This window comes from Phasianus colchicus, chromosome 5 (genome assembly GCF_987193195.1).
Source record: "Phasianus colchicus chromosome 5, bPhaCol1.hap1.1, whole genome shotgun sequence".
In the NCBI taxonomy this organism is placed as follows: domain Eukaryota; kingdom Metazoa; phylum Chordata; class Aves; order Galliformes; family Phasianidae; genus Phasianus; species Phasianus colchicus.
In genome coordinates this window covers 38,700,389-38,728,325 of record NC_143440.1, presented here as the reverse complement: position 1 = coordinate 38,728,325, position 27,937 = coordinate 38,700,389, and the positions used below count along the sequence as shown (strand labels likewise).

At 36.7% G+C, this 27,937-nt stretch overlaps 1 protein-coding gene across 1 annotated transcript; it reads left to right on the top strand.

Moving 5' to 3' along the window:
• Nucleotides 1–117: 117 nt before the first annotated feature.
• Nucleotides 118–25,873, top strand: SEC23A (SEC23 homolog A, COPII component). Its single transcript, XM_031593838.2, has 20 exons — nt 118–276; nt 3,180–3,421; nt 4,217–4,274; nt 4,550–4,636; nt 5,715–5,951; nt 6,050–6,129; nt 7,005–7,149; nt 7,481–7,639; nt 8,458–8,573; nt 9,510–9,633; nt 10,773–10,853; nt 13,737–13,826; nt 15,094–15,200; nt 16,189–16,342; nt 17,002–17,079; nt 17,633–17,794; nt 19,005–19,091; nt 20,082–20,237; nt 20,852–20,917; nt 24,507–25,873. The coding sequence occupies exons 2-20, from the start codon at nt 3,201–3,203 to the stop codon at nt 24,594–24,596; spliced, it is 2,298 nt and encodes a 765-aa protein (XP_031449698.1). The 5' UTR covers nt 118–276; nt 3,180–3,200; the 3' UTR covers nt 24,597–25,873.
• Nucleotides 25,874–27,937: the final 2,064 nt, after the last annotated feature.

Genomic DNA, 27,937 nt, shown 5'->3' with positions numbered 1-27,937 from the left:
GGACGGTAAGGCAGAGGGCGGCCGTACGGGCTGTCTCACGCCGGGTACACCGCTGCCAAGGGCAGAGTCAGCCCGGACACAGCCAAGTTCGCCCGCAGCGGAGAAAGGCGTGGAGCGGCGGCGCTCAGCCCGCCCCCAGCCCCGGCCCGCCGCTCTCTGCCCCTTGACGTGGCGCAGACTCTCCCATCGGCCATGTTGGCTGCGTCGGCAGCGCTGGGGCGGCTGCGTGCGCCAGGGGGAGAGCGAGCGCGAGGCAGGCGGCGGCCGGGACGCGGGGTGAGCGGAGTCCGGGGAGCGGCGGTGGGAGCGCGGGGCACGGCGGGGAGGAGCGCCCTTGGCCGGCGCCGAGCGCTCCCGTGTGCGGCCGAGGGCGTTCAGCCCTGCCGGTGCGCCGGGGGAGCGCGGGCGGGGGCCGCCCGCCTCTCTTCAGCCGATCTCCGTGGAGGAGAGCCGGGGGGCCGCGGGGCCGAGAGCGACTCGTCATGTCAGCTCTCCGCACGGCCTGCAGCTCGCCGGGGAGCGCCCACCCCGTGCGCGGGGCCCTGCCGGCGGCCGCCGAGAGCCCTTCGGCTGGAGCCGCACGGCCTTGGCGCCGCCACCGCTCCGCTGTAAGCTGCGGCTCGGCCCCGGCGGCGGCTCCGTTCTGCTGGCGTGGGGCTGCGCGGTGCGAGCAGCGCGCCGAGCCGGCGGGGTGGGCAGCGGGACCCTGCGGTGCGACTGGAGCTGTGCGAGCGCTGCGTTAGGGAGGCCTGGTGCGTGTGGATTTGTTTGCTTACTCGTTTGTTTATTCTTACACGTAGGTGCGTTCTTGTATGCCCAGATCGCTTCTTTTAAGAAGTCTTTGACAAAACTGGGAAGGCAGGTTTGAAGGATGGCCATGTATGCATAAATGAGTGGAACTTAGATTCTTACGTTATCGGTTTGACAGCTTGCGGTTGCCTCCTCACACAGACCTCCTGGAACTGTAGCAGATTTGTACCTGATTGGCTACAGACCCATTTGTGTGTGTGTAAGTGGGCTTGCAACATTTAGTGGATATTATTTTATTGGCTTTCTGTACTGGGACGCATTTACGAGTGCTGTGTAAGGGTGCTGAGTGGAACCAGGAGCTCTGCAAATGGTCTGTTTTGGAGGAACTGCATCATTACTGTTTGCAGTTAGTTCTACAACAGCTACTGAAAACGACGTAGCTTCAAAGTGATGTATTTCAAAGCTGTTCATTTGGGTAGAGAATAGCTTTCTGCGTTGTGATTTGTGTGCTGGTTAGAAAGTCCTAACAGTACTCTTGCATCCAATCAGAATAATTGCATTAATACTGTTGTTTATCTCAGAACGACACCTTTACAGCCAGCTTGTGACTCTTTATGCAATTCAGGTGTGGTTTATTTGAATGTGATACAGCATGAAATTGCCACTGTGCAGAGATGGAAGGAATGCTCAGCTTCAGAAGTGGGAGGAAGCAAGCCTGAAAGGACTGTTAGCCTCTTCTGAGTGTTTGTTCTGCAGCACAACGTAGTGACATCCCCAACTCGGAGCTGTTACTGTTCAGCTGTTCTGAAATCACTTCTCTGTGGTTTGCTGAGGATGGTAATATGTATTTTGTGGCTCTCAGGCAGATGATGGCTCTCAGTTTTTAGTGCATAGCCTGTAGATCAGGAGGATTTGTGCTTCTTGTCTAATGTTACACAGGTCCACACCTATCCCAGAGAATCTGTGTGGATAGCTATGAAGATGTTACCAAAACTGACTGACTCACTCACTGACTTGTGGGTGAGATTCACGTCTGCTTTAAGTTGAAATGTGTAAGCATTATTTACCCATGAGGGGAAATTTGAATGATGGGATCATAGAATATCCTGAATTGGAAGGGAACCCACAAGGTCCACTGAATCCAACCCCTACTCAAAATCTAAACCCAGAGTGTGAGAGCAGTGTCCAAATGTCCCTTGAGCTCTGTCAGCTTGGGGCTGCAACTGCTGCCCTGGGGAAGAACCTTTTTCTAACACCCACCTGACCCCTCCCCATTGCAGCTCCTTCTCATTCCGTCTATTATTAATAACCACCTTGATTTTTAGCAGGTTCTGTCTTCTGAATAGGAATTATCTACTGGAAAGTAACAGCATTTAAATCACTAAACCCCATAAATCTTTGCTGTATATGCATGTACTTTATAGGTCACTGCACACTGATGTTTGTACGTTGCCCTCTGTGGAGCAATAGGTGATAAGTTAAAATAATATCCATGTGAAACCATTTCAAATGTGTCTGGGTTAACATTGAAGAAAGACTTTGAACTCCAGAGCAGAAAGTAGGAATTGGCATTGCAGTGTGTGGATGTGAAGCTCGTGGACTTCATAGCAGGTTCAAATGGAATGACTGAAGTGGCCTCTGTTGCAATTTTAAAAGGAGGGATTATTTTCAGTTTGTGCTTGTAACTGGGACTCTTTCCTCATTTTTTTAGCACTACTCCATTTCTCAGGGATAATTTTCCTTAGCGTTTTACTCAGAACAATGATGAATTAATCTTGAAGTATTAGGGGACAAACGTTTTGTGTTCTGCATCCTTTTCAGATCCTAGGCTATCCTTGCCTCCCTCAATGGAATTATTTTCTATTTCTGATTTCTCTGGCTTCTGAGTATGTCTTTCCCCTTGTATTTTTGTCATTTGCCCAATGGCCTTGCAGCTTGAGTAGAAGCAGCAGTGGAAACATTCCTGTGTGCAGAATTGCATGTGGCTTCCTGTGCTGCAATTACAGTGATGCATGGATCTGCTCCTGGTGTCAGTGAAGTGCTCATGAAAATGTTGACAGTGCTCTAGTGTTTGTGCTACATTATGGAGGTTAGTGATAGCATCTGAGACAAACTGCACGAGGGGATATTTTATAGTTAAGTTTGTATGCTAGTCTTTGTTTCATAGGAGCAGTTTTGAGGGTGCTTTTTGTGGTTTTCATCACTTGTGGATGGTTGATAAGTTCCTAATTATGTTAACTGTGAAATGTAGGATTTCTTTATGGATTATGTCAATCTGCTTTGTTAAAGGCCGTTTTTAGAATCAAACTATTAAGTTAAACTACAATCTAGAAAACTTTATAAGTTTTTAACTGTTACATAAACCAAAGATTTGTGTTTTAAAACAATTGTATTTCCACGTTCTAGTAACGATTATCTTTTTGTTTTAGTGATACCCAGAGGAGTTGATCATGACAACCTTCTTGGAATTTATCCAGCAGAATGAGGACAGAGATGGAGTTAGATTCAGCTGGAATGTTTGGCCTTCAAGTCGTCTTGAGGCTACAAGGATGGTAGTCCCAGTGGCTGCCCTCTTCACACCATTGAAAGAACGGCCAGACTTGCCTCCTATTCAGTATGAACCAGTTCTGTGCAGTAGGACCACATGTCGAGCTGTTCTGAATCCCTTATGGTAAATCTAATATATTCATTTTTATTATATCCATGTTTTTTCTTACAAACCATTATTTAGAATAGTGCTGGTTAAAGGGTGCAAAAGATGCAGTGTGTTGAGATATTCCTCACGTGAGTATACAGCTCAAACTTTTAGATAAGAAAATCTGTGTGTAAAAATCTGTGCTTTTAAGGTGCCATAGGCATGATTAAAAGATGACTTTCATTCAGCTAGTTTTTTTCAGTGTACTTCAGGCATGTTATTTTTCTTGGAATTGCACATCTTGTGTGTTAGTATTTCACCTCTAGAAAATTAACTCAAGGTGAAAAGTTATGCTACTTATTTGTAACTTTTGGGCCCTGAGATTGTTTAATTTCCAAGTAAAATTAACTGTTATGAACTTTAATGCATTTGTAGATTGAAACAGGTTATATGGTTTAATTTGGAAAAACAAGCTGAAAAAAGATGTTACAGATAAATAAATACTCTAGTGGTGGGCATGAGAGAGGGTAAAATCATAACTAAGGTAAAGAATGATAATGGCACAATCACAGATGATTGTAGAAGGTTGGAAGCAGCAGAAGCATTTTGTGCATCATTCCAAACACAAGAAGCTGAATGGTTTCCAAGTAGAATTTGATAAGCATGTGAAAGGTACTGGATAACAGTGGGAGACTAGACATGATGTAACATGTCCTGTAGAAATATTTAACTTTGTATATTTTTGAAAAATAAGAACAGGCATATTCTAGAGTCACTGGAGGAAAACATTTTTTTTGCTCAATGTAAACTTTTCTTATTGTATTTTTATAGCCAGGTGGATTATCGAGCAAAGCTCTGGGCTTGTAACTTCTGTTATCAAAGAAATCAGGTAAGAAATGAAGCATTCAGTAGACTTCAAAAAACAAAAGGCAAAAAAAACCATTGTAAGGTGAAAATGAAAAATTCTCATTTATCAAATCATAGTTGTGAACTGAAATTGGCAGGAAGAGCATAACTGTATCTTCAGAGATTGCATTGAGATTTTTTTCATGATAGTGATAGTGAGCATCTGCCGTAGAAAAAAAGTAGTCCATATGTATGTTTTTGTTTTTGTTGAGGTTGTAATCTTTTGTTTGCTCTTAGCGTTTATGTTTTTCTTTGCAGTTTCCTCCTACGTATGCTGGCATATCTGAAATGAATCAGCCGGCTGAGCTTCTGCCTCAGTTCTCTAGTATTGAATATGTAGTACAGGTAAAATCATTAAAAAAGATATTTAATATTATCTATAAGCTAACAATGTACAAAAATAATAAATTTTAGTTAATCACTGCATTTTAATGACTGAGTCCATATGTGCATGTCAGTAGATTGAAGGTTTGTCATCAGATGGGAATGGGAAACTTAACTTTTTTGTAAGAACGCAAGCATGACTAATAACACTGCTGTTCTAAAAAACATCAAACCCAAAAACAGAATGAGGTTTCTTTTTAAATACAACACTTTTCTTAGGTATATTTCTAAAACTAGGAATTTCATTTTTGTTTATGCTGGGGATTTCATTACTGCTGCTGCTTGATCAAATGATTTTGACTCAAGTTGTTGATTTAAATCTCATCAATTATTTGAATTTAAGTTTGTAATTGAATAATTATCAGTTGGTATTGGATTAGAGAAAACAGCAATACTTATTCATTAGGATTGAAAAGAGTTGAAAGGACTGGGAACAAAGGAAGAATGTACAACCTAAAGAAGCAAACTTGTGGTCTCTAAATTCTACTTTTGAGGATTACAATTTCAGACTTCAGTGAGGCATTCAGATTATGGAAAAAAAGCTGAACAGAATCTATATTTTGCCAGCTCATTTAACAAAAAGTAAAGGAAATACTTTGTGCAGCAAAATTTGTTGAGAAGGAAGAGCTGTTGGTTTCTAGATAAAATCCTACTGAATGTTACCTGATCAGAAGTTTTATAGTGTGCATAACTTATTACTGTTATCTTCATTTTGAGCAATAAAAGCTCATTGTTTATTAAATGGTTTGTAAAATTGGAACATGCTTTAAAAATATCTTGGCATTCAAAAATGATTTTTTTTAGTATATATTTGATTTTTGTTGTAGAGTTCATTGTGATAAGGATTTTGTTCCTCTTCAGCCTTATATACCAATTATTATTTGAGAGGGAGGAAGGAGATAATTTAGATTGAACATTGATGTTATCAGTATGATTAAAGTATCAAAACTTACCCAAAACATATCTTATTTGTTCATTTTTGATCCCGTAAAGATTACAAGATTTATTTCTCATGTATTGATGTTTGTATTTCTTAAAGCGTGGTCCTCAGATGCCCTTGATATTTCTTTATGTCGTGGACACGTGCATGGAAGATGAAGACTTGCAAGCTCTGAAGGAATCGATGCAAATGTCTCTTAGTCTCCTACCACCAACTGCCTTAGTAGGTCTCATTACCTTTGGACGAATGGTGCAGGTTCATGAGCTTGGCTGTGAAGGCATTTCCAAAAGTTATGTCTTCCGAGGAACGAAGGACCTGTCTGCAAAGCAACTGCAGGTAAGCCACGAAAATAGAAGGAAGTCATCAAGATGATGAAAACACTAAAACACTCTGTAAACAAATGTTGTACTGAAATCTTGTGTGTTTGACTGCAGGAAATGCTAGGACTTACAAAAGTAGCTGTTTCACAAGTTGGTCGGGGTCCTCAAGTGCAGCAGCCACCACCTTCTAACAGGTAATGTGCTTAAAACATTTAAAAACTCAGCTTGGCTATACCAATTTACTGGAAAACTTATGTTGTATGCTAAGGAAGATATCAAACAAGAGTTGAGCCTTCTGATAGGGAGCAAACTACTTGGAAACCAGTGGCTGTAGTTTTTTTCCTTCCTGGCAGTTTGTACTCCAAAGAAAAGACGTAATGTGTGGTAGTAAAATCTCCTGGATGATGTTTTTGAAATGTCCTGGCAAACTGACATAGCATAGATACATAAATAACTGTTTCTGTTGGTTTGTGCTCTGGAAGGTGTTAATGACTGTCTTAGTGCCTCTCTTCTGTCAATATCTGGTTTCGTCTGCTCTTTCTGTCTTATGCTCCTCCTCTCTTCCCTTTTGTCTCACATTTGAAAATTGTGGACTGATGTTTGGTTCTTCTGCATACCCAGTGAGACATAAAATAAATTGCTAAAATACTTTAAAAAAAAAATTAAATCTCAGCCATCCTGTCGGTGCATTTGTCGACAGTCTCTTGCTTGGAAAACAAGTTCTCTTTTTAATATTTTTTCTGGTTTTTGATTTTTTTTTTTTTCCACTGAAGTAGTGACACTTGTTTCCTTTTGAGATTCACAGATGGCTATCTGCTGTGTTCTTTTGACTAGATGTGATTCTTTCTGGATAGTGGTGATACTCCAGAGTCAGCAAGCTTTTATTTTACAAGCTCTTTGCTGAACTTCTGAAGCTGTCTATATAGTAATGCTGATCTGCATTGTCTTGGTGAGGCAGAAGCATTGCTCTGAATCTGGAGTGGTGTCTGATGTTGCTAATATATGTCTGCTTTGTTGAGCAACTAGTGTAATTTTTATTGAAAAATTAATTCCATCTATTTGTTTCCAGATTTTTACAGCCAGTGCAGAAGATTGATATGAATCTTACTGATCTTTTGGGTGAACTGCAGCGAGATCCTTGGCCAGTTCCACAAGGGAAAAGGCCCTTACGTTCCTCTGGAGTGGCTCTCTCTATAGCTGTAGGACTTCTTGAGGTAAGAGCTTTAACTACACTTGTGCTACTTATGTAAATAGATTTTTGTTGCAGAAAAGTTCACATAACCAATATATAAAAATTTTAATAATTGATGCATACTAGATCTGATTAATATCATGCTGTACACACATGGAGTAATTGTGTGTTTAAATATGCATGTCAGCAAGGCAAGTTTGAGATTTTGAATTAGCAAGGAATTTTAAAAAATACAGTTTATGTTAAAATTATTGTTAAAATCTTATCAGCGTGAAAAATGCCTACATTCTTCTGTCTGTAGGAAAAAAAAGTAGCAAGAAGTGGTTCTTTCATTTGTCTTTTGTTTCCTGCAGTGCACTTTTCCTAATACTGGTGCACGTATAATGATGTTCATTGGCGGACCAGCTACACAAGGACCTGGGATGGTTGTAGGGGATGAGCTGAAGTTACCTATAAGGTCATGGCATGACATTGAGAAAGACAATGCTAAATATGTTAAAAAGGGTACTAAGGTAAGAGATGACATTTTAAGTAGTTACCTGTAAGTAAATATTTACAGTGCTTGGCAGTGTAAAATACTGTTAGTAGAGGTAGTAAAAGTATAGAGAGCTGGGAATTGTGTGTTTTTCAGTAACTATTTCTGAATACTAGTATATCCTCATGAATTTTTTCAGAAATTTCAGTGTATTGACTTAGGACTTTGTCCAGCTCTCATTAAAATTCTTCAGAGTGTTTCCCTGATTTAACTTGGAGCAGTTCATGTTACTAAATGGTATATCTGAAGTAAGACTGTCTGCTTCTACAAAAGCTGCTTAAGACTGTTTCTTTAGTTGGAGGGAGGATTAGTCAGTATTATTTAGGCAAAGTTCATTTCATCCTAAATGCACACTTGTGCAGGTGAGCTGCATCTGGAACCTTTTGAATCCATCTTGACTGATTATGATGGGAGCTAAATTATTAGCTCAGTCACAGGCACCTGTCATTGTAGACACTTGAGATTAGAGAAGTAAATTACATTCTGTGAGTTGGATCTACTCCTTAATGCACAGTTGGAAAAGAAAAAATCAAGGTCACTTTCTAGTTGAAATAGCAGCTACTGGTCCATGTAGTGTGTGTTGAGTTCTCAGCTGGTCATAAAATGAAACACAGATGTGGAAATTTTCAGTCTAAAATTAACATCAGGAGAAAATATCCTTCTATCTTTTATTAGAATATGTTATGAATAAAATCTGATACTGTTTTAGAAAAATGTTGGAAGTCAGAGGTTTAATGTGAAGTTGACAGTTCATGTCATAAATTGCTTTAAATTGTATTTTCATCTCTCATTTAGCATTTTGAAGCCTTGGCTAATCGTGCTGCAGCAAATGGTCATGTTGTTGACATATATGCATGTGCACTGGATCAGACTGGTCTTCTGGAGATGAAGTGCTGTCCCAACTACACTGGGTACGTGCCCATTCAGTTTTAAGTAATCTATGAAGATGCAGTTTTTTATTTTTTGAATTAATTTCACAGGAGGCAATTAGCAAAAACATTCTGTAGGTTTGTTTGTTTTAAATTTAAATTTACTGTCATGGTTGCATTTGTGCTGGAATTTCTCAGTTTCTGGCAAAGTTGTCACCGTACTTCTGGGTTTGTGAGAAGTCTTTTTGCTGTTTTTCTTTAATTTGATCTGCTTGTGACTTAAATAACATGGCTGTCTTAGACAGTTTTTCATCGTGTTTGTGCATATATAGATATATATATGCTTTGAGCTTATGTACAGGTAAAGACCTGTCTTCTCTCTGCTCAGAATGGAACAAAAGTCAGTTCTATTCCTTCTGCCTTGTTTGTGCCCTTCTTCTAGATACTGTTGTTCATAGATTCAGCTACTGTCTCAGGGGATTATCAGGTTGCGTACTTTACAAACTTGTTGCTCCTGATTTTTGCTCCCTCTAGCCAGATCTGCATTTCATATGTGCTCTTGCATTCCTCCAGGGTGTCTTGGCATCAGTTCATTTTAATTTGATCAAAACAAATTCTAGTCTTTCTTATAAACCACTCCTCTATTTTGTTTTATTGTTAATGACACCCTCACCCTTCCTGTTAGGTGGATTTACAGCCTGGCATAGTATTTTCCCAGTGAAAGATTTTGTTATGTACTATAATCACAATGACCTTAACATGCTTATTGGGCAAAACTTCACTTAAAAAATTCATCCCTAACGTTTAACAGAATGTTAATGTAATAATAGTCAAGAAGACAAAAATGTGTCTCATTACAAACTGTCTTTCATTTTTATCTTTAATAGAAACAAACTACTTAAATCCCATATGCTAAATAATTGCATAACGTATCATCTATTTTAACTTAAGTTTTTTCTTGTTCTTTTTTGTGTCTAGTGGCTACATGGTAATGGGAGATTCTTTCAATACATCTTTATTCAAACAGACCTTTCAGAGAGTATTCACAAAAGATATGCAAGGACAATTTAAAATGGGATTTGGTGGCACATTAGAAATAAAGGTAAGAAAAAAAATGCAGTGTGTTAGTGAAACACTACCATGGGATTGCTATTAAATGTAGCATTTCTACCCTTTAAGGAATTTTTGGGAATGTGCTAAAGTGATGCATTGGGATTTGCTTGGACATAGCTGTTACTGACTAGTTACATTTTTACAGTTTTGCAATTCTCTGCATGTTAGTTAGATACAATCTTAATTCCCTGCATTCAGTGACAGCTAAAAGGGAAACTGTACTAAAACTAGTCTGTTAGAAATTCAGAATACTATATGCTTATATCTTTGGTGTCAGTAGTGAGTGTTTCTTGGATTTAGGTCAAAGCTGTCTATGTAGTGCAGCAAATATTTCATTTTCCATTTTTATCAGAATCCATATTGGCACTTCAGCAGTGCTTATTTGTATCTCCTGTCTTTTGAGAAGCTTTGAGCTGAATATGTTCCAGGTTCGGGTACAGCCTTTAGTCATCTTTCTTGGGAAGTATTACAACGTTGTCTATTAGAAGAATATGTGGCTATTTTCTTGTTCAGCAAAATTCTGTTTAAATTTTTGCTACCAGGACAAACAATGGAACCTTCTTTTTTTCATGTAAATGTTGCTGTGAATTTTGTTGGGAAATCCTGGAAAATGCAGTAAGAGAGGCTCAGCTATAGAGGAATGCACAGATCACTTAAAACAGTAAAATTACACTGCAAGAATGTAAATGACTGGATTTTTCTTTTAGATATGTTTAGAAGATACAGGGAGTGAATTCACTGTAAGATACATACAGACATATCCTACAAATCTTCAGTTTTAATCTCATGTTTTGAATATTACAATGACTTTCCTGGAAAATAGACATGATGCAATATGTTTTCTAGGTTCTCAGATTCATGAATAACTGGACTTTTCCTCTATGTTTTAATTTAAGTTCATCTGAAAAACCAGTATGAACATACAATTAAAGCAAATATTCCTAATTTGGTGTAGAATATGACCAGGTGAAAAGTTTGCCTAAGTGTATCGAGCATTATTATATGTATAACCTTTCCTAAAGGTATAAAAAGACTGATGTGCATTAGATTTTTCATTATTAGTGATAAAGTACAGCTGAGTTCTCTTAGTGTGCCATATTAATGTGTGTTTTTCTTTTAAATATAAAGACTTCAAGAGAAGTAAAGATTTCTGGAGCTATTGGACCCTGCGTATCTCTAAACTCTAAAGGACCCTGTGTCTCAGAAAATGTAAGTAAAATTTGCTGAAAATGAAGGTAATGTCCCATTATGGAAAAGTGGGATTTAGGATTTTTGGATCTGAAAGGAGAGAGGATGGATGAAACTTCTCCATGAATTGTGTTCAGTTTTCACAGTTTTAAATTAAATGCACTCAAGGGCTGTTCTTTGGATAAGCTTATGTTCACTGCTAGATTAGATTTGAGTTGTATTAGTCCATTAGTGCATTAGTCCAAGTCCATTGTTACTTGGTTAAATTTGTTCACTGGGTGGTTGCTTTAAAATTACTGTGGTGAAACTATGTGCTGGTGTAACAGAAACCAACTAGAAAGTGAGTTAACATGCTTTAGTGTTAAAACCAAATTTCTCTTTTTGAACAAAAGAATATAGCCATGAAAATATTCTTTAGAAAGACTGAGAGAAAGGAGGAGACAAGTTTGGGAACATCACTCTTCCCATTAGTATTCCTATTAGCTACTTTACCAAATATGCATTTAATAATTGCTTGGAATATCCAGCTGTTACAGGCTTCTGAAGTAACTCCCTTAAATTTACAACAGACTTAAGTTATCATTTATTTGCTTATCAAATATTATTAGAGTTATTATTAGAGTTTAATTTTATCTTTTATTACTCATAAAAAACAGTTAATACAGGTAATTGATGTCTTAAATGTCAAAATTTTCTGGTTTTGTTCCTAATAGGCTCTGCATGCAGAGCACTTACAGTGTGCAAGTGCTTACAAATGGCATACTCTGAAGCATTTTTCACAAATATATATTTTTTTCCTGTCTTTGTGAATTAAAAATCTCAGTACAGAAATTGTTTTCTCTTGGTGGTCTGGCACAGATTCTCTGTCATCACTTGAGTGGTTGAGTAAATTACAGCAAAGTGTGTAACCTTCTCCAGAAGCAATTAAATGTACAGCTCCCTTTTTAAGCTATATATTTAAATCACAGGGGACTGTAGAAAACTTAATAGCTCATTCATGTCTGTTGCCCTGCAGTTACATCATAATTAATTTCTATTTCAAAAATATTTTTTGTTGAGATTATCTGAATTAAAATTTTTGAGATAAAATGTGTAAACTAAAAGTAGATATATGCAACTCATTTAAGGTAGTAACTGGATAATTAATTTGGCTGTAATACTTGGGATACAAGCACAGTGGTGACTATTGCCAGTATAATTCTCCTTGAATACTTTGTTTGGTTTCACTTGTTCTCTTAGGAATGAAGCTTATTTTAATTCTTTTTTTTTTTGGTACTGGTGGTGTTTTGATGACAAAAATGAGTTGCCACTTCAAATCACCATCTGTACAGATACTTTGTTAGTTACTAGTGAAGAGGTACTATTCATTATATGAGCTGCCAACCAGAAATTTTTAATGGCGTGGGTTAGAAGTGGCATCCCACTTGAGCACTTTTTTCATAATTGCAGTAATTTAAAATGATTCATTAAGTGGGACTGTTATCTTTCCAATCACATAACAAAGGAAATACATTTTTCCTAATACATAAAGCTTAGCCTGATGGAACAAGGAAGTTGGAACAGTAACAATTGTAACAAGAAATCCTAATCTGGTGTGAGGTATCTTCCATACTCAAACAATGTTTTACTGGGAGTTGTCACATAGTTTCAGGAGAAGATTTTGATGCTGTAAACTCTTATAGCTGCTTTCAGCCCTGACACCATTTGTTTAATACTGAATTTCCAGCAAAAGTACTCCACAATTTTCTTGCTTCTGACAATTCTGTATTTTTTTTGTCTCTCCTTGTCTCTTTTAAAAAAATATTTTTTATATGAGGAAACCTTTAGTAACCAACATTTCACCAAAGTCTAATACATTTATGGTACAGCTCATTCTTCAAGTAGGCATGCATTCATTTTAAAGAAAGAGTTAGAACCTATCTGAAATAGGGTGAAGAAAAGTGTGGTGAGTTACCTTTTTGCTTCTACTTCTCGGAACTCGGCAATTCTCTTGCCTGACTTGTTAGATGTTAGCAATGGGATTATATATTTGTTCTAAGATAGTGGTAGAGAATTCACCTATTTTATCAAAACCTAGAGAAAATTTTCCACTGGAGTATACCGTAGTACAAACCGTGTCATACCCAAGTCTTCCTTCTGTGGGAGGTGACAGAAGAGTAGTACTAGGGAAGTTAGTAATAGTAATTGTTGTAGAGGAAACAGTCTGCATCTGGTTTGTTTGTCTTTCCTCAGTCAAACAAATCTGTGTGACTTTCCTAAGTCTAAATTTCCTCCTCTTGCTGCTAATCTAAAAATGGAGGTGCATCTCTTTTTTTTTTCCTATCTCTTCATGCTTTGGGAAGCTCAACATTCAATTTGTTACCTCTTCAATATGCAATGACCGTTTAATAAATGAAGGACATATGCACTGCCTCATTGCTATAGTAGTGAGTATGCACAACAAAATGATAGGAATCCAGGAGAGCTTACCTAACCACCTTTGGTTAATGTTGTGTTTTTGCTGGGCCTGCCCACTGGTCAGTGGTGAATTTTGCCCATATCTCTCAATGCTGCTGTTTCTTTTGGGACTGCTTAAACTCAGTGTATTAATTTTCTTTTTCATGTTTCCTTTTTTTTGACTTGCTTTTTCATTTTTTCTGATTCCATCTTCTTACCTTTCTAATATTTTAAACTTTTTCAAACCATTATCTTTCTTTAATTATTATTTTTTTTTAATGACTCCTGCATTCAACACTGTAGTTGTATTGCAAGTGGTGTTATTTTGGTCTGAGATGATGTCAGAGTGAGCAGGGAGAAAACTTGTAAAGAAATAATTGTGAAATGTTGTCTGAAATAGATAGATGCTCTGTTGCAAATATGATAATATTTCTGTTTTGTAAAGTTGTCACATGAATCTGTTTACAGGAGATTGGAACGGGGGGTACCTGTCAGTGGAAGATTTGTGGACTTAATCCTACTACAACTCTTGCACTCTACTTTGAAGTGGTCAACCAGGTAATACATGTTTGTCTACTTGTCTATTAGCTTGATTTTATGTGATTTCTGAAGCAATATTTTTGCTTTTAGTCTTTTTATGTCTCTTTTTTTTTTTGTGAAGCACAGTAGTAGGTATATGAATGGTGTTACTATTGTGTAGCATCAAAGTTAAGGAGGTGGGCATTAACAGATTAATGATGAGTTAGTCTCCTTGGATAATGAGTGAGATTCAAAGTGCTTTAGCAATTTTGGTTAAGGTTCATTATCTAAGTCCATATATTTATTTTCAGAACATTACTTAGTGAAATATAATTCTGCTGCAATATGTGAAGATGCTGTAACCTATTTATTTAAAAGTACTTTTCAGTATTTCTGTTTTAGTTACAGGATAATTGCTCTATAATGTTACATCTTAATTTTGGTTTTGATGCTCAGTTTGTAAGTAAAGTAAATAAAGTTTGGCTTAATGGAAACACATTAGGGGCATATAGTCTGTTCTCCTTTCTCCCACAGAGAGGCTTTAGGGATGAACATAAAAACATGGCAAGCAAATGCACTGTTGTATTTGAGTACGTTCCCTTCTTTCAGATGTTTGCTGCTCAGGAGAGCAACAAGCTATGTATTCTATGTATTTAGTGTGCCACATTGTATACTGTATTGCAAAGGAGTAGGTTTTAAAACCTCTGCTTACCTTAACCATTTGTATTTGCTTTTTATATATTTATTTTAATCATATTTTATTACTGGCTCACAAACTAGTCTGGTAGTAGTACGTCATAGTCAGTGTCAGTTGTCCTTTTGAAATTACTTTACCTAGTTGACAGTATCAGAAATCTGTATTTTTGCTGCTCAGAGTTTCGAAATTTCATGCCTAAATTCCTGTCTATATGTTTCAGTGTTGCTTTATGGAATTAATTTGTTGACTTTTTATAGTGCTATCAGTTTTGTTGTCCTTTGATTCCAGAGTGTTCTGATAGAATTGTTGATTTTATTAGATTCTAACGTAATCCTGTTGAAAATATTGTTGTTTGTGAGGGTGTGTGGAAGGAGAGAGAATCTTTAAAGGTATCTAGTATGCTCCTTCTATGCCTTAACAGTCACCAAGCTTATTAGCTATCTTTGGTAAAAATACTAGGTATGATAAAAGCATCAGTTAATGCATTTATAGAATTTCAGTGGCTTTTGTTAAAATTTTTATCATATTCTATCATTTGCTTGTCAATTCTCAAATTATGCTGCAAGATCTTGGCAGCCTCCTTTACGAATCTTTTCCTCCCATGCTCAGCACAATGCTCCAATTCCTCAAGGAGGACGTGGTGCGATCCAGTTTGTGACTCAGTACCAGCATTCCAGTGGACAGAGACGTATCAGAGTGACCACAGTTGCCAGAAAGTATGTGGTTTTTCTTTTTCTTTTTTTCCTTTAACAAATTGTATTTGAAGAAGAAAATACATATTTGCCTTTCAATCTTCAGAATTTCATAACCAAAACACTGTTCTGGGCTATTTGGTGGTAATGGTGAAGACAACTTTGAGACAGTTGCCTCTGTTTTGTTCTGTGGGCTGTTTCCTCTCCAGGAGGTTGCAGTGGCTGTATAATAATGTTTTGGTAGTGCTCTAAAGATGCTTTTGCATCCTAGTGATTTTAGATGAAGAGGAGATATTGAGTGGCCTAATGGAATGATAAACATCAGCCAGTGCCATAATTTTGGAGTGTTGCAGTTCAGTGACTTGTATTTACCTGTTCTTCTGTGTGTAATCTTTACCTGCAGCTTCCCTGGTTCAGTTTACTTCTCCATTTTGGAAAGTGATGTTTAATATTATTGAAACATTTTCCAGCATCAAATGATGTTCGCTTGAAAATGAAGATTTTTGTTTGGTTAGTTTGATGGAACATTCAGATTTAAAAAAAAAACAAAAACAAGAAAGCACTGACATTGCTGTTATTGAGTATCATGTTTATATTTGTTACGTTAGTAGAATCATCTTGGTGACTGTTGAAAAGACAGAATAGTAGTACACCATGTAAATTGAGAATAAGCAATTAGATCCCAGAAGTACACAAGTAAACAGTGAAGATATGTGACTAGCTTTGTGGACAGTGTTTTCTGTAGCTTAACTTTTCACAATTTGTCAACTTTTTCATATAACTGACTGTTTTATATGGATACGTGGCATTTCTATAAATGACATTTCTAATTAACTTCCTTTTTTTTTTTTTGAGAGGCTGCTCATTTATACCCAGTAGATTTTTGAAGCTTCAGCGTGAGATCATCTGTTAAACTGTTAAGCCTATTCTTTTTGCCTTAATTTTGAAGATGTTTATGTAGAAGTTGGGATCCTTTCTTTGTGATGCAAATATGTGTATTTTTCTTTTACAGCTGGGCAGATGCACAGACACAGATTCAAAACATTGCAGCATCTTTTGACCAGGAAGCTGCAGCAATTCTCATGGCTAGATTGGCTGTGTATAGGGCAGAGACAGAAGAGGGGCCTGATGTACTTAGGTGGCTGGACAGACAACTTATACGACTGGTAAGAAGAACTAAATAGTTAAATTGTTTTCTTTTCTCCAGACAATATCGTTCACCAGTATTCAGTGCTTGTTTCTTAAAAGTGGGGTGAGGGGGGAGTATTTCCACAAGTGGTTATGCAGAATTATAAGAGAATTTTTATTTTGAATGTTGAAAGAGCAGGTTTCTTTTTCTTGAATTTATTAATATCTCCTCAGCCCTCAGCATTTGGTCTCTGCCAGCAACTAAGAGAAAATCTAACATGATGCTAGCAGTTATTTGTAGATTAAATATTTAAACATTTTAAGGAAAAAAAGTCGAAGTTCTCTTCATCTTCAAAAATTCAGTTTTCTGTTTGTTTTTAGTTATTATTTCTTTCCTGTAAGTAGCTTTAAATTAAATTCTTAATAATGATGTTCTTTGGGGGTGTTTAATTATCTAATTCTTCTGGTGATTTAAATGAAAAACAAAAAGCCATTAAAGCCTCGTATGCAAAATCACTGCTTGCTAAGAAAAGAATGTCAGGTTGTTTTTGTTTTTTTTTTTTTGCTACATTTCTGTTTGCTTACAAAGATGTAGGCACTTCAAATTGTGTGTTTATTAAAACCGAACAAGCTTACAGTAATGGCATGATGAAGCTACCATGTTTCTGAACTTAGATACAATTTTCTTTCGCTCCAGTGTCAGAAATTTGGAGAATATCACAAGGATGATCCAAGCTCTTTCAGATTTTCAGAAACCTTTTCACTTTACCCACAGGTGAGTAGAAGGAAAATTTGTTTATATTAGAGTGAAAAGATCTTTTTTGTTGTAACACTGGTAAATAGAGGGATGAAGGTTTAGAGGCATAAGTGGGAACTTTTGGTTTGAGATGAGGGCCATTTAAAAAAAAAAAAAAAAAAAAGAAAAAAGAAAGGAAATGATACCAATGACTGTAATCAAAGAGGAAAAAAAAAAAAGATGATGCAAAACATAGCTGCTCACCAGTAGCGCCAAGCCAGTCCCTGAGCAATGGCAGCCTACTGGCCAACTGCCTGCAGTGTTATTGTTGAGCATGATGCTATATGGTATGAAATGTCCTGTGGACTGTTTGGTTCTGCTGATCTGGCTGTACCTCTCTCCCAGCTTCATGAGCTTATTTGCTGGCAGGCTGAGCTCCATTCCAGTCTTTGCCATTCAGTGTTTTTGTGATTCTGAGACCTGTAATTCAAATTTGCTGTGGCATTCATTTCTTGTACCTTGTTTTCCTGAAAAATTTTCTCACTACGATTCTATTTTATGGAAGTTCAAATAAATGATTTTTGTTTTGCAGTTCATGTTTCACTTGAGAAGATCTCCTTTCTTACAAGTTTTTAACAACAGCCCGGATGAGAGCTCATACTACCGTCACCATTTTATGCGTCAGGATCTAACACAGTCACTTATCATGGTTCAACCAATCCTCTATGCTTACTCCTTCAATGGGCCTCCAGAGGTATTGTGATGTGTAACCTAATTGTAGATTAAAATATGTGGTTTTGAGAGAGAGAGATTTGTTGTCCTCATTGTCATACATGTTACAAAATATGCTGTTGTAAAGTTTTTTACGTGAGAAACTATTCATTTTATATAGAAAAAGAACAGAGTGTATCTCAGAATTCTAATGTAACAGTCTTGAGGGAAAATCTTACCTTGTTGAGAGACTATATTTTAAATTAAGAAATCTTTTTTGTTATTTTTTGAGAGCAGCAATCGTTTGGGGTTTTTTTTTTTTTTGGTGCTGGAATGTAAGCATCAACAAAAATGTCTTTTTATGTCAAAATGTATTTTTTCAACTTTTCAAATTGAAAAACCATTCTTTAAAATGTACAGAACTCCCTCCACCTCAGTACCCTCATCCAAGCGTTCTAATTCTGATGTGGTTACCATATTTGGAATAGAACTTCAGATCTTATAATGGCATATGCTGTATAAACCTAAAATAAAAAACTGATCTTCTGGAAAGCATAAAAAAGATGAGTTAGGTAGGAGGCAACAAAAGTAGTCAGGAAAGAAAGAGCAAGGAAACTGTGACAGTGAAAATGAACATCGTAGGCAGGGATCTTGGCAGCTGGAACCTAACTTTTGTAAACATTTTTTGATACTATATTGTGAGGATAAAGACTTCTAACTGTGGAATTTAATTTAAAGTAATGAGGTGGTTTGTGAGGAGCTACTCAAAAGTGTGAGATCATTCTCCCACATATAAAGAAAAGTTACTCACATGGATGATGCAAAATGGAAGCCCGATCCCACTTGATAAAAGTGTGAGCTGACACTTCAGTGTAGAATGAATAATAGCTTTTTTTTCCTTCTTCTTGAAATAATATTTTTGCTGTCTCCTAATATAACTGATCCAATTAAATCAGATGGTGCTGATTCAATGAAATCATATGATACTAACATGATACTTAAAAGGCTAGAAAAGTGCATAATTTTGAAACAGCTTACAAGTTCTGTTTTTATTACTTTCATGATGTTATGTACTCAGAATAAAGATGGATAACTTTACAATGAGATTGTGTAATGTGAAAACAAAAAATAGGAGCTTTAATAAGATATGGAATAAGTTCTAAGATACAGTGATTTATTCAAAGAGGTTGTAATGCCTGTGGCTGCTTAATTCTACATTAGTTGGAAACCTTTTATTTATTTTTAAATCTTAGCCTGTTCTTCTGGATAGCAGCAGCATTTTACCAGATCGCATTCTTCTAATGGACACCTTTTTCCAGATTCTTATATATCATGGAGAGGTAAGATGAGTAATTTTTTATTTAAATATTCCTTTTTCTGTACGAGTTCTACACTGTGAAAGTCAAGGCCCCTTTCTAAAGTGCTTCAATGCCTGATGTCATCTGCATGGCCAGTACCAGACTCCTGTTTCATATTTGCAGTCTGATAGTCTAACTTGCCTATACAAAGACAGCTGGCCTTACTTGCTGTTTTGGTCCAATCCTGTTTCTTCGGATAAATTTAGAAGGAATTGACTTCAGCATGCAGTTTATTGGTCAATATTTTTCTGGCTTTTGAGAGTAGTGTTTCTTCCTACTTCTGTTCTTCACTTATTTATTTTAAAGCTCTGAATTTTCTGGGGATAAGGAGCCAGAATACAGTGTTTTAAAATCATCCTTCATCTGCACTGCCTGAGAGGAATGAAACTGCTCCTGGCAGTTGAGTAGATGGACATTCCCTTGTATTCTCATACAAATACATGTGACTTGCTACTGTTCTCCTGCCCTAGAAGGAACCAAGCTGTTGCTTTTTGCTGTTTTGCAACTGTGTGTTTCCCACCTCAGGGTTTGGGAAACAGTGTTCTGGATCTTGTCCTCATAGTGGCTCTTTTAAAAATAACTATAAACTTCAATAGTTTTTAATTAGAAAAAATGTTCTCTGCATTTTTGTAAGACGTTGCCTGGAAGTAAATGGGGTGGTGTGTTCCCTGAGGGAAGGGTAATGGAGCAGAGCATGTTTACAAATAAGGCTGAGGCCTTGTGGAGAGCCTGAGCAAGGCGGACAGAGTGTTTTGTAGACAGAAGCTTTCAGCCATCATTCCAGATCGTCACACAAGTTGGTCTGAATTTGGGCCAGAAAGTCAAGTTTCTAGGCAAGGATCCAGATGAATAGGGTGCCGAGCCAGGTGTAGAGGCATGTCTGCATTGTGCTTTTAAAAAGTTAACTTAAATGGCACATTTTCTTTTAAGAAGGATTGATTAAATTGGTTCTAAACTTCTTCCTCTTCCCAGACCATAGCTCAGTGGCGCAAATCCGGTTACCAGGATATGCCAGAATATGAAAACTTCCATCACTTGCTTCAAGCGCCCATAGATGATGCCCAGGAAATTCTTCATTCAAGATTTCCAATGCCCAGATACATTGATACAGAGCATGGAGGAAGCCAGGTATAGCCAAGTATATGTTTTTATCATCTAGGAAGTGATGTGCTGTAAGGTCTTGAGATTTTTTTGATACAGTAAATATGCTTTTTTGTACTAAAATATATGTAAATAATAAGTGAATATCTGGAATTTAAAAACTTCTGCAGAGACAGATATTTATTGATACCTTTTAGTCTACTTTGTGAAACCTGTTTTTTGGGGTTTTGTTTTTAACTGTACTGGCTTAAACTCTTAATTTCCTTGAGATGTATAGGATAAAAATAGTGCTTGTCAGAGCGTTTGGACCAATATGAAAAATATTCTTCGTGGATTTTGGTTTGTTTTTTAAACTTTTAATTAATGTTTCATATATGTTCACAATTTCTTTGCTAGTGTTTAAAAAAGAAAAATTGCTTCCTGCTTCTTTGTTAATCTGTTAGCAATTCTGCATTATAGCTATGGAGTTCAGAGAGTGGCTTTTGTTGAGAAGCTACTCGTTCTTCTAAATGGGCATCTGTGCTTGTTTTTATCCACAGGTAATAGAACTGGTATATTTCATGCATGGGTATTCTTTTTTTGAGAATAAGAAAATTCTGCCTGAGAAGATTAATTTGTTGCATGTGCTTTGTTTTTTAAAGGCTCGTTTCCTGCTTTCAAAAGTAAATCCCTCTCAGACTCATAACAACATGTATGCATGGGGACAGGTGAGTTAAGAATCTGACAATTAAGCTCACATGTGTAATTTTATGAGTATTTTTCCCTGTTTTAGAAATCATGTAAGATGCTGTGTACATAAAAGTAGTAATGTCAGATTTTGAAACTGAAAAAAACAGTTTTGGCCTGATGCCATTAGAATTGTGAAAATTAAGAAAAAAATTTCATTTCTTTAGACAAGAATGATCTACTTTTCTATTTTAAGCTTCTGTTAGGATTCTTTAATGTCTAGCTATCTTTCATAACTATATTTAGATTCCTTAGAACGAGGGCACCTAACACACATAAAGGCTAAAGGACTTTTTTTTCAGTAGAGGATATTAATTTTGAAATTATTTTTAGGAAGAGCCAGAAGGTACCGATATTTCCTAGAATTTTGGTGAACCATTTGATTAGGCTTTTCAAATTTTCTCTGTGAAAGAAGTAATATATGAATTCAAAAATGAAACATTCTGTAGCTGCTTAAGCTGCTTATTTTGTTGAGTGTCATCCTTCCAAATTCAGCTTTCGTAGTGGAAAGAGAAACACTGCACTGGCTGAATACTGGTGCAGTGTAATTTTCTCATGAAAATGTGATAGCATCAGAGAGATCTTCACATTAACTGTATTTGTATTTTGGTGAAAGGCATTTGGTTTTCAAGTTATGAATGAGTGAGCTGTGTAACAATTTTATGGCAGTGTTTTTTGTCAGATAAGTTTGATCAGGGTATGTTTTCATAGAGATGTACTACTGGTTCTAAGGAAAATTCTGGTGGGATAGAGCACTGAGATCCAGAATGAAAATGCTTCAAGAGCTTGTACTGAGTCAGAGAGGGCACCATTTTAAACTGTTTCTCTTGCCTTCAAATTTGGAAGTTTCCTTTGAACTTCCATGAAGTTCCTCATGAACTATGTGGTTTGAATGGTTCTTATGTCTATGTTACCTGGAAATTTTTTGGAGTTTTGATATTTCTCATGGTGTAGGACAACAGCTTTCTTAGTAAGCAAATGAGGTGGATCAAATGTAGATGCAAATACTGAACTGAATCTCTAACAAAACTGTTTATGCTGGAGAAGTCCCAGTGAGACTTTCTGAAACACAACTTTCCCTTGTAATGTTGGAAATAATTAGTTTAGGGTGACATAAAAAAAGACAGTGTGCTAATTTCCCCAGTATCACTGTAATGTGTGTGCTCTCCATAATATCCTGCTTGTTTTGTATTTTTTTTGTGAAGAAATCTGGATAGAGTAAAAATTATGAAACTAGAAATGCTGAAAGGAAATACTGAACTGAGCTGGTTTTGCCTATTTTTGTCTTGGACTTCGTGTTAATTTGTGTATTTTGTGCAAAACTGAAAGTCCACAGAAAAAAATTGTTAGTCCACATTGACCTGAAGAGGGCACCCACACACCACTGAGACCGTATTTCAGGCGGTGATCAATTGACTACTTTGGTTTTAACATTGTAAGTAAAGATTTTTTCAAACTTTAGCAGATAAGTACCTTATTTGGTATGTAAAATATTCTCAGAAGATAATGGTAAACTAATTGCATACAGCTCAATTCTATTGGCTCTGAAAGTGCATATTGATTACTCTTTTAAGATGCAGTTCAAGTTTTCTGATTATATTGGATATGGCATTTACTTTCATTTTCATCTCTCTTTTTTTTAAATAATCTTGTCGGTAATTTTTTGCAATTTGAAATGGAAGACGCCGGTGGCACAAATCTTACCAGATACCCAGTTAACTCTCATTAAATCACTGTTAATTACATTTAAGTCCTCAGCGTATTCCTTAGCTGAACATTTTGAATGAACAGAAAACAAAATTTAAGATAATTTGTGCAAAATTGAAGCTAAGTTTCATCTGCTTTTCGGATTTGCATGCTGTGCAGTGAGTTCTCGTTGGTTTAATTGTATTGTGTTAAGCTGAAGGAAAAGTTTGTGCTTTGGTTTTAAGTATCATGGATTACCACCAGCAGTCACTGTGGGGAAAGTCCTCTTAGATTTCTAACAACTCCATTCCTTTCTTTCTTCTGGGGGATGATGCACTCTGTTCCATACATAAGACACAAGGTGGCAAATCATATTCTGCAACAGAACTGAAGTACTTGTTATCCTCTTGTGGCTCCTTAAACAAGAAAAGCTTAGCTTTTGATGAATACGGAAGAATAATGTCTTTATTTTTACCTGGCTCCAGAAGTTAAAAGATTTAAAAAAAAAAAAAAAAAAAAGTTAAAAGTGAGTCTTCACTGACATTTGCTGTGTGTATATCAAGTATAATGTATGTAAAAAGTCTTTCTGCTCCTGGATTTGTGCCTTGGTCATTAACTGAGGAGTGGTTTTGGCCAGTCCTAAATAAGGAGCACCAGGTCTAAGCATCCTCATTAGGACTTTTCTGTCTTTGTTTTGAAAGATTTACTAAAAGTTCAGATGGTTCTGATTCCATTTGGAATTGTGGGTGCTTAGTACCTTGAAAAGGTTTTGTGGTTTTTCTTTTTTCTTTCTTTCTTTTCTTTTTTTTTTTTTTTTAAATTTATAGAGTAATTAAGACTTGTTTCAGATAACCTAAGAGAGTTATGATGTAACATTTGCAGAGTTGCCAACTCTGCTGTTTTATTTAGAGTGGAAGTTTGCTTGTAGATAATAAAAATATGAACATCTTGATTTTTTTTTAATTCTGGGGTCAAAAAGCAAATTACAAGCATATCTCTAACATAGATTTCATTATTTGTAATCAGATGTAGCTTCTGATACTTTTGTGGTTCTCTTGAGGTAGCCCAGGGCTGTAGGTCCAGCTCACTTTGGAAAAGCTAATTGACCCTCACTTAGATCAGATCTTCAGTGGCTTTTTTTCTTCCTTTCTCCATTTTGATATTTTGATGCATCTGAGCTTCAGCAGTGACTGATACTGATTTAGTAGTTGTGGTGCTTGCGCATTTCTGCTTGTCACCTTTGCTTCACTGAGATAGGAATGGTACTGAAATCGTGACATGGAAGCTTTCACTTCTAAAATTCTGAAAATTAGAGTTTGGTATCTGTCAAAAACGCTGAGTTTTTTATGTTTGATGTAAATATCTTGCTGCACTTCAACTCATGCGTCCACCTTGGGAAAGAGGGTGGTCATAGAATCATAAAGTAGAATCATGTTAGGTTTGAAAAAACCCTTAAGATTAAGTCCAGCCATTGCCTGACACTACCATGCTACCAGATCCATTACGAAATTTTGTCCATAAGCAGTGTCTACATGTCTCCTAAATACGTCCAGGGACAGCTGTTCCACCAACCTGTTCCAGTGCCTAACCACCCTTCTCATGAAGAAAGTCTTCCTGATATTTAATCTAAACATTCCCTGCAGCAACTTGAGACTGTTTCCTCATGTCCTGGTTGTGATTTGTGTCTGAATTTATGTAAATGTATGAAAGTGTATAGACTGCAGGTTTGGTTGTTTGTTTTTTTTGGTCAGAAAACATCAGCAATAATATGCTTTTAAGATCATTCAAAACTTCAGTTTAGAGAGGTGTTTGTTGATGGAGCATATGTACCTTAAAATGCTTTTTCTTCACAATAACTAATCTATTCTCTGTTTTCTTTTATAGGAATCTGGAGCACCCATTCTTACTGATGATGTCAGCTTGCAAGTATTTATGGATCATCTGAAGAAACTTGCTGTCTCTAGTGCTGCCTGAGATGCTGCAGTGCGTTACAGGCACACATAAGCTGTAGCCGTATTTCAGCTCTTCCTCCTTTGCCTTTTTCTGTGTCTCTCTAGACAGAATGCTCTGATATGCACAAGCTGCCTGACTAGATGTAAAGCAGTGTTGTTTTCAAAGAAAAGCTTTTGTTATCAAAAATGTTTTAATGTGAACTGCAGTTTGTAAAAATGACAAGTAGTAGATTAAGTTATAATTAGAGGAAAGAGAACAGTCATTTTGATTACTGCCATACTGTAATTACTTTTAGATTGTTTTCAACAACTTTGAAACGTTTTCTCTTCTTGAGTGGTTGAGGTTGATTATGCTGTGCACTACAAAGCCACATTGAACAATAAAGGAAATCTTTGGTGATGTCGTGCTTTCCAGATTGCCATACAACTACTACTACTTATTGAAATTGAGCATAAAGTGAACAAAAAAGCAACAAAAAGGTTACAAAAGTAATATTAGCTCAATCTTTTGACTTAGGTTGTGGAACTTCTCTGCAGTGATCTTATTGTTCATGTGTTGGTTATTTTTTTTAGAAGTATTTAACTTCAGATAGTTCCTGTTTGCATTTACTATAGCTGATTCTTTGGGAACAGAGTTTTTCTTACTTTTCATGTGAAGAATTTGGATTGAAAACGTTAAAAAAAAAAAAAAAACAAAAACACTAAAAAAAGTCTGCTATTGCACAAAGCTTGAGTTGAGAAGAAATCCTACACTACAAAAATGAACTGGCAGAGTGCAGCCTTGAGTTTTGTCCTGGCATGTATGCTTTAGAAAAAAGAAGTATATTATCTTTCTTATTATTGCCTTATAAAGTTATTACACTAATACATGACTCTGCACATCAGCTTTTTCTGGACCATTTCTGTTAGGAACTCAACAGGCTGTAGTTCTTATTGAAACAGTGTTACAGAGAATATGCTGTAATTAATCTGATATTTAGTTAACACTTAATTTTTGGGTGACTTAGGAAATAAATTAGGTTTTTCCATTTACTTTTTGAAGTTTACACATAAAACAGATGTTTACATAGGTAACATGATGTTTTGACAAATGAAGACATGAAATATTGTACTGGGCAATAAAAATGGTGCCAAGTTGGGAGGAAGAGAGTTTTGACATAGGAAATTCAATCATGTATTGGTGTGATAAGAATGAGGTTTTTTTAATTTTTTGTGTAAATTCTCAAAACCATTTGCTCTCCTTTTATCAAAATGAGATGTGTTCCTTTTGCCTCAGTACAAATAAAATGTTTTCTTCCACTTTTTGTGTTTATTGTGCTGATTTTCTGTTTGTGCTTGAAATGAATTGTGGAAATAAAGCTAGTAATGATAAAATTGAGAATAACCTCACATCTTCGATGCCAATTATTATTGGTATAAAACTTAACTTTTAGTGATATTGAACTGCCCACATTACTTGCAATTTGAGATAAAGATTCAGAAGCCCTCTTCTTGTTTTAGTTAAGAAATAAGTCTAAAAAAATTTTTTCCTGACACTAGGTATGTCTGATTTATTTGACAGTTAAATATCATTCCACTAATGAATCACTTCACCATCATGTCATGATAACAGATTTTTGTTTGTTATGTGTTTAGTAAGTTCTATGCTTCCTTTCTGTCCCTTAACCATCTTTTAGTCTACAGTGGGTTCTTCTATCCACTCCCTTTGCAACTCATGCACTTCTTTTGTTTTAGATATTTTACACTGCTGAAGACTTTTAAAAAATCCTGGAGCCTGATGTATTTTCTCCTCTATTCTCCTGCTTATTGACTGACTCCTTCCAAATATTGGTTAGTGAGACAGGATTTTCCTTCATACAAGCCTGCTTCATACAACCCTTTCTGTGGGTGTGATGTGGGAAGCAGTCTGCTGGTCCTCTGGCACACTGGTGTATGTAATTACTTTTAGACACCTTTGCTGTCATTTCTTCCTGTTGGTGTTTTTTCTTTCCCTTTAGAACTCTAGGGTGAGTACTGTCCCCTCCTGGTAACTTAGTAATGTCTTACTCATCTATTTGGTTTAATACCTCTTAAACGTTTACATAGATCTGATGAGTTGCATCAGTTTTATATCCTGCAAAGAGCACACTGGGAACAGTAACCTCCTCAATACATTCAACAGTGACAAAGACTGCACTGAGTTTCATTGCTCTATTCCTAATAGAAACTTAGAACCACAGAGTGCTTTAGTTAAAATGGACCTTAAAGATCATCTTGTTCAAGCTCCTCCTGCCATGGGCAGGGACAACTTCCACTAAACCATGTTGCCCAAAGCCCCATCCAGCGTGGCCTTGAGCTGTTGTGGGGGTGAAGCATCTTCATCTTCTCTGAGCATCCTGTGCAAGAGCTTTGCCACCCTCATAAGTAAAGAATTTCCTCCTTTAGTTCTTTTAGTGTCCCACTTATTACTCCGCCAATGAGCAGTCTCACTGATTCCCTGGAAGCTGTGCTTCTTTGATTGTACTTGAAGAATTTTTCATTATAGAGTTCAATATCTCTTATAAGGTGTTTTTCAAATTCAGCTTTAGCTCTCTTAATTTCCTTTGAACATTCAACCAAAATGTATAGGGGATGCAGCTGTTTCAGGATTTATGCCTGCAGGAGATGACAGTAACCACTGGTTGTTTTCTGGATGAGAGAATTCTGTTACAGTTCTGGTAGTGAGAACAAATTCAATTTTGATCTAAAATGTGGGGAAAATGGCATTTTTCAGCTGCAGTTTCTACAGCACTGGTGTGCCCCTGCAGGACAGTGGGATATTGAGGATGTCATGAAATTGTTGTGCAGGGAATTTAAAAAACAATAATGGGTAAAATAAACATGGGAATGTCTTGTTTACAGTCCCTATTACGTGTGATTGCTGAAATTTCATAATGGACAGGTAAAAGAGGTGTATCCTAAAATTGATGCTGTAACTTATGGGCAGAACTATAAATAACTTGGACTGTTTTGAATACATGAATCTTTTCAGTCCATTCATAGCACCCATGTTGGACTGCATAGTGAAAATCTCTTTAAATACTTGGTTTTGAGTGGACACAGGTTGGAAATCAGAGAAGGAGTTGGTCAAATCTCGTGAAGAACATATGGAGATTTTTACTCCTGTCTCATGCTTCAGTGAATTACCATTTTACTGGATAAGAGATAAAACAGAGTTGCTGACTGTGCTGTTAAGTCCTGGTGTATGGGAACTGCTGAGTCATGGCCTGAACCACTGATTGAGCACCTGGAGAGAGGACCGGTCAGCCCTGGGAGCACAGGTGAAGGTAATTCAGCTGTGTGACCAGAAAGGGTGGAGCCTGGCTGCACCTCTCTGAGACTCCA